Genomic DNA, 6,762 nt, shown 5'->3' on the forward strand with positions numbered 1-6,762 from the left:
CCCCCCTGCCCCGGGCAGGGCCACCTTCCCCCAGCCCAGGTTGCCCAAAGCCCCGTCCAACGCGGCCTTGAACCCTTCCAGGGAGGGGGCAGCCCGTGCCAGGGCCTCGCCCCCCTCCCAGGGGAGAATTTCTGCCTTAGATCTCACCTAAATCTCCCCTCTCTCAGGTTAAACCCCTGTCCCCTGATGACAAGTCCCCCCCCCCTTTCCCGCAGCCCCTTTCAGCCCTGGGGGGCCGCTCTAAGGTCTCCCCGCAGCCTTCTCTCCTCCAGCTGAACCCCCCAACTCTCCCAGCCTGTCCTCACAGGGGGGGCTCCAGCCCCCCCCAGCATCTCCGTGGCCTCCTCTGGCCCCGCTGGAGCAGGTCCGTGTCCTTCTGCTGTTGGTGCCCCAGAGCTGGGCCCAGCCCTGCAGGGGGGTCTCAGAGAGCGGAGCAGAGGGGGAGAATCCCCCCCCGGCCCTGTGCCCACCCTGCTCTGGGTGCAGCCCCGCACACGGGGCTCGTAGGTGGCTCACGTCCCAGCTTTTCACCTACCTTGATCTTTTGCGGGTTCCTTCTGCTCCATGGATACCAGGGCAGAAAAATGGGCTTGGTCGTAAGCCAGTACCAACGGAGAGCGATGGCATTTGTTGGCTGGGACTTCCAGGGGAAGATAGATCCCTCCAAAGGGAATTGGGGCAAAGGCTGGAAAGAAATCAGGGCAGTTGGTTTTCATAACAGATGAAAGAGTTCAGAGTTGTTTGTACTGAAACTGCTCCAGAACAAGCTGTTTGCTTCATTTAGGGTTTCACCTGCAATTATCTATCAGCTCGAGGGACACTAAAAAAAACCCACAAACCAAAACAGACATCTGTGCTACCTTGGGAGGAACACAGTTGCAAAAGGAATTTGTATTTTCTATAAAAAAAAAAAAAACCACCACTTTTTACTCCTCCACAAGACAACTTGAACTGTGCACACAGAATGATGGCAACCGATTCGTCTTTTCTGACAGGAAATTATGTCTGCTAGTGGAAAATACGACACGCAGGGCAACGGAATTTCCCATCACGTGAGGGGGAAAAAGAGCCCCCCCCCCCCTCCTCAGGCAGATGCTCTTAGAAATGGCAAAATATCAGACCGTGGTGCACGTACCCTCCGTGGGAATCCCCCACGGCACCCTGCACTGGGTCAACGCGCCCCACGCTCTGTTCCGATTCAAAACCCGGCTTCCCCGAGCAAAAACACCCCGGGAAAACGCGTGGTAGAGAGGAAATGACGCAGCCTGAGCGCGCGTCCTTCGTAAAGACTTCGTGAAACAAAGGGGAATTCTTACCTTCTCCCCCCGAGTCCCGCAGCATCGTGTCTGCCACCACCACTATGGGTCTCTTCAAGACGTGGGCGAGGACGAACACGTGGAACTCCTCCAGGCTCTCGTAGACCGGCTCTTCGGAGCTTTCAACACTTGGAAGCAGCAAGGAAGAAATTCATTTTCACCCCTTGAGTATTTAACCATCGCTTGTAAACACAGGACGAAGCCTTTGTAGGCATCCACGTGGAGGCGCGTCGTATTTAAGGCGTTCCAAGTTTGACCTCGGCTCTGATTTGAGATTTTTAGATGGAGGTTCCCCCCCAAACTGGCCGATTTTAAGATACAAGGGTTGGTAGGCAGGCAGTGCCATGCTGCTGCCCAGCTCTTCTGGGTGTCTCTAAAGAGCCTCCGAAGCAGCGGTTGCTGGGGATGGCCGCGGCGATCAAGCGCCCTTGAAGTACAGAGCGAGTGCTGCAGAAATCCTCAGCTTTTGCTTACTACTCTCACTTCAGAGCCACCAACACGATGAACCACGAGAGTTTAGTTTTCTGTTCAGCGTCACCCCCCCCCAAAACAAAAGCCTCGTGCGGCATTTAAACCCCTTCCTGGGACACTTTACGGAGCTCACGTCGTTCTTCACGATCCTTCACCCTTCCCCTTAAAAAACCCAAATCTCCGGCCCAGAGCAGCAAACCCCCAGCCTTGTCCTTTCTCCTCGAGAACCTCCCCGAGCCCTCCAGCAAAGGGAGAGCTGCTCCGTTTCCACATCTAGCCGGTTTTATTATTTTTCCGTTCTGCCCCTCCACGTACCCTCCGCAGCCGCCGCCGTTGGTGCCGTAGTGCACGCGCGGCTCGCTGGACGCCAGCTTGATCAGCTCGTTCCACTCCTTCTGCCACTCCTCTTCGGTGTAAACGAGACCAGACTGGGAAAAGGCAAAAGAAAAATCCGCCCAAAAAAAGTAAGTATTTTCCAGTTTCCGCAGCACAGATTTATACACACAGCCACAACTTGCCTCTATGGATTTATGCAAAAATAAACACTATGTTATGCAAAAAAAAAACCCACCAAACCCTGTGTTCTCGAGCCAGCTGGGGAGATAATCGGCCCGAAACAAAAGTTTTGTCTTTTTAGCAGGGGGGAAGTAAACATTTCAACCCACGGAATGAGAGGAAACCTTTATTCTTACACTAAATCCTTCCAGGCTTAAAGATGACAAAACCTATCGACAGGAGACGGTGGGACAGATCATTGGACTGGCTAAAATACAGAACTGATTTTCCTTCAAGAAAAAAAAGAAACCCACCCCACAGAAGACACCGTAAGGTCTATAAATATTCAATTCAAGAGTTGCTTTGCTATTTCAACCCACGGCCGTGCTACATCTTCCTCCCCTTCCCTTACAGGGGGATTGCGAGCTGCCTGTTCTGTGGCTGCAAGGGCACAGCCCCCTCCTCAAAAAGCTGCCCCCTACCCCCCTGCACCTACAGAACACGCTGCCCTGAGTACGACCCCCCGACTTTATAAAGCCTGCGGGGAGGATGAAATTCAAGGGTTACGCCTCTCCTCCCCAAGGCTGAAGCTTCTCCAACAGCTTCCAGCACAACCCCGGGGTTGATGGGTACCAGAAGCCACGTCCGCCCCACGGAAGGGCAGAAATACCTTAAAAAACACAAAACTCTGCAAAAGGTCACACTTGAGCCCGCTGCGTTTAAGGTCATAAGCTGAGAAATGCAACGGGAAGGGCAGCAGCTTTACCCTCCTCTTCCTCCTCCTTTCCCCGGCTCCACAACCGGAGCTCCAGCATCCAAACACAACATCCTAAACCCCCCAAGCTGCCAAGAAAACCTTCAAGCCGCGCACCAAGAGGGAACCGAGGGCCCCCGCTCTGCTCCCCGCAGCGTTAACTGAGCTTCTCCGCTCCCCGCTTACGTCGTCGAGGCGAATTCTTTCATCGTCGATTTAAGGCTCGTGAAGCAAAGCGCGGGGAGGAGAATTTCACCCCCAGAGCGGGTTGCGAAACGCCGAGCGGCATCCAGCACCCCGGGCTGCTCCTGTCGGAGCTTACTGGGGAGGGAGGAGCTCAGGATCCTCGACTTCCAGGCAACCGCTCAAGTTCCAGGCTGCTGCATCACCTGCATCCCCCCTCCCCGGACCCCCCGGCCCTTCAGCTCACGCAGAGGCCAACGACCAGGGCACGACAGCACCACACCCTACACCCCCCCCAAGCGGTTGCAAACTCTTCTAAAAACCCGCAAGCTCTCCGCTGGCAGCTCATTCCGGATTTAGAGAGATGCCTAAAAACGTGCTTTTAATAGCAGTAAAACCCCCTGCGATTATTCATTAACGACTCCGCTTCAAACAGGGCGATACGTGCTTTTTTTTTTTTTTTTTTTTTTCCCCCAAACCGTCAAGATACGAATTGCCGTGCCCTTCTAAAAATAAAAAGGAAGCTGGAGGATATAATAAAAATAAAAAGGAAACATCATCCCTCGGCAGCAGGTGGAAACGGGAGTTCACCCCGCTCACAAGGCCGCGGGGTGACTCTCACCACGTGAGGCCGTTCGGTAACGTTCCACCTTGACAAAGCCACGTCCCCGCTTCTGCGGTGGGGGGGTCCCCCCCCCGTTTCATCGCTTCGAAAAAGCTCCTTTATCGTGGCAAGTTCACGAGTCTTCTTTTTTTGGTAGGCAGAGTTTGTGCCACGCTCTGAAGAGCCCAGCAAGGCCATCGCGTCCTGCTGGATCCCAAATGCCTGACGGTGACTTGTTTTGTTTTTTTATTTTTTCCCCCCTGCCATCAGCATTGGGCATTAACACGCTTCTAATAAAGACTTTTCCTACCTTGGGATAAAAGGGAATTTTGCCACAGTTTAGATCTCATCACGGTCTAACCAAGTACCACAAGCCAGGGGGGTTGCCCAAAAGTCAAGTCAAACTTTATCACAACCAGAAGCATCTCCCAGAGCCACGGGGTATTTGACCCAGCCGCAGAGAGGACGGTTTTCAGCCTGGTCCTTACCTCCTTGTTCTGCTGCGTCTGCTGCCAACGCCACCTTCGCTTCAGGGCTTCCCTTTCCACCCCTTTATCCATCAGGGTGTAAAGGGATTTGCGAAGCATGAGATCTCGGTCGTGGAAACCCCACATACCTGCACGGGGCGGGGGAAAGAAACAGCGGCAGAGGGTCAGCATCGCTTCCTTGAGTCACTGAGGTCCCACAACCTGCCACAAACCAGGGCAAGGGGGGGAAACAGAGGCAGAGAAACGCAAGCTCCTCCCTCAAAACGTTACAATTCCGGGTTCAAAGCCTACATTTTCTACCCGCAGTGAGTTTCTGCGCGGCTAAAACGGAGCTGCCGCCACCTCTGCTTTCAACTCTGAAGCATCTCACAAATATTCGTTCACAAAAAAAAAAAAAAAAAAAAAAAAAAAAAAAAAAAAAAAAAAAAAAAAAAAAATAGAAATCACACACGTCAAGGTCTGATAGGAAAATGAGATTGGGTTAAACGAGAGCGTGGTTTTGTTGTGCGTGAAGCACCAACACGAAGGAAATGCGCAGCCCTGCTCGTTTAAAAGCCTGGAAACTTCAGAGGATTTGCTCCGGTCACGCTTGACAAGACGAAGTCAAATCTGGGCTTTCGGCACTTCAAGAGGAGGGAAGGAGTGGTGCCGTTATTTTACGTTTCCTTCAGAAACGGGGAAATTTGCCAAATGGAAGGGAAGAAGGGATTTCAGAAGTACGGGAGCTACTGGCAGCCTCCTTCCTTCCAGCCCTTCCTGCCCCGCAGAGCCCGAGCGCTGCGGCCGCCCGCACGCCTCCTGCCGCGGTGGTGGGAAAGGCTGGGCCCGGGAGGTGGCACCAGCACGGGGCACGTTACTGGGTCTGAAGCGAACCGGTGCGTTATTTGGCTTTGGGAGGGGGCGTTAAGTGGAGCTCTTACCCAGGGAGGCGGCGTGGAGCAGGCAGTTGCCGTCGCCGGTGGTGGCCAGGGGGAGCAGCCTCTGGCAGCTGGGGTCCACGTTCGCCCACCAGTTCAGACGACCTGGGGGAGGGATTTGAGAGAGTGAAAACGGGGTCCGCTACACAACGCGAGACTGGTGTGTTTGTCCCCTCAAAACACACCGAGGAGGATGGAAACCTGCTTGATTTGTTGGGGGTTCCTCTCATCCCCTCCAAGGGATGAGCAGTTAGAGACTCCCCCCCTCTGGCTGGATAAAAGGAGGAGTCAAGACTAATAAAGCAACAAAAAGGAGAGACTGGAGTGGCAAAAATTCCTGGGGATGCAAGGAAACAGCCAGGCTGAACTTAAGGCCGCACAAATTAGAATTAATTAGAAATAGGAGCCGGCCCAGCCAGGACTTCGACCCAGAGCAGCCTTCTCCCTCACCCCTACTTACTTCAAAACCCCCAAAACCCATCAGGCTGATGGGTCCCTGTCACGACAACAGTGAACAACCCCTTTTTGTGCCTTCTCACGACCAAATCGCTCCTATTTAAACCCTCGCGCGACGGTCGTTTGCTCCCCGCTCGCTGGTTTAGGCGCAACGCTGAGGGACTTCTGCTGATCCCAGCAGCTTTACCGACGAAACCACAAACCGACGGCGCTTCACGCCGCGTAAAAAGAGCGGCTTTTTGGTGATATAAGGCACCTGTAGTAACGCAAGTCAAGAGCATCTAAAAATAGAAGCTGGAGGGGGGGGCGGGGGAAAAAAAAATAAAAATAAAAAAAATTAACATAGGCGCTGCAGTCAAGTACAGCGCGACTGGAGGTTAAACATTTACCAAGGACTTTGAACTTACAGCCCAGCCTGCGTCTCGCTCCTCCGTGCCCTCAAAACCTCCCTTGGCTGCGAGTTTTTCCGGTAGTTTTTTTTTGTTTTTTTGTTTTTTTTTTAGCAAGATCCTGTGCAAGAGGTGGGATTTTTTTTTGGCTGGCGGATGCTGTTGGGGTTTCCAATAAGTTTAAATTGTTCTCGCAGAGAAGCTGCCCTTTTATTCGTATTTCTGACAGAATTCTGCTCCTGAGCACAGGCCCTGCCACGGAGCCCGGCTCTCAAACACAAGATTTCTCAAAATTGTTTGCGCCACCTCAGCAACGGCAGCTGCAGAGGAGCTAAATACAGAAGAAAAGTTGGTTTTAAACACGGATAAACACAGGAAAACATAAAAAACGGAGCGAACCGCAGCGCCAGGCGAGTAATTTCTTTTCTCGGCGTCGGGAGAGGAACCCGTCGGAGCGGGGAAGCGTTGCGTAGCCGGCCTCGGGACAATAGCTCCGCTCGGAAAAGCTGCCGATTTTCACTCGATATAGCTCCTGGCACGGCCAAGGCACGAGCCTGTGCCAAGTGGCACCGGGCCAGAGGAACGAACCGAGCAGCAAAAACAGCGTCTCCCAAAAGCCAACCGAGATGCAACGCTACCGTAGGCGGCGCCGAGTTGCCTTTTTTTTTTTTTTTTTTTTTTTTTTTTTT

At 53.1% G+C, this 6,762-nt stretch overlaps 1 protein-coding gene across 1 annotated transcript in view; it reads right to left on the reverse strand.

The window, feature by feature from the left end:
* Positions 1-6,762, reverse strand: part of OTUD7B (OTU deubiquitinase 7B) — a gene marked incomplete at its 3' end in the record, with an annotated part of 22,302 nt that overhangs the window by 3,102 nt on the left and 12,438 nt on the right. The window contains exons 5-9 of the mRNA XM_026863923.1: positions 5,232-5,333; positions 4,312-4,439; positions 2,103-2,215; positions 1,317-1,444; positions 532-685 (exon numbers count right to left, since the gene is read on the reverse strand). Of these exons, the coding sequence (XP_026719724.1) occupies positions 532-685; positions 1,317-1,444; positions 2,103-2,215; positions 4,312-4,439; positions 5,232-5,333 (625 nt within the window). The remainder of the gene's footprint in view (positions 1-531; positions 686-1,316; positions 1,445-2,102; positions 2,216-4,311; positions 4,440-5,231; positions 5,334-6,762) is intronic.

Source organism: Athene cunicularia, assembly GCF_003259725.1.
Source record: "Athene cunicularia isolate RWA chromosome 25 unlocalized genomic scaffold, athCun1 chr25_part1, whole genome shotgun sequence".
Taxonomy (NCBI): Eukaryota; Metazoa; Chordata; class Aves; order Strigiformes; family Strigidae; genus Athene; species Athene cunicularia.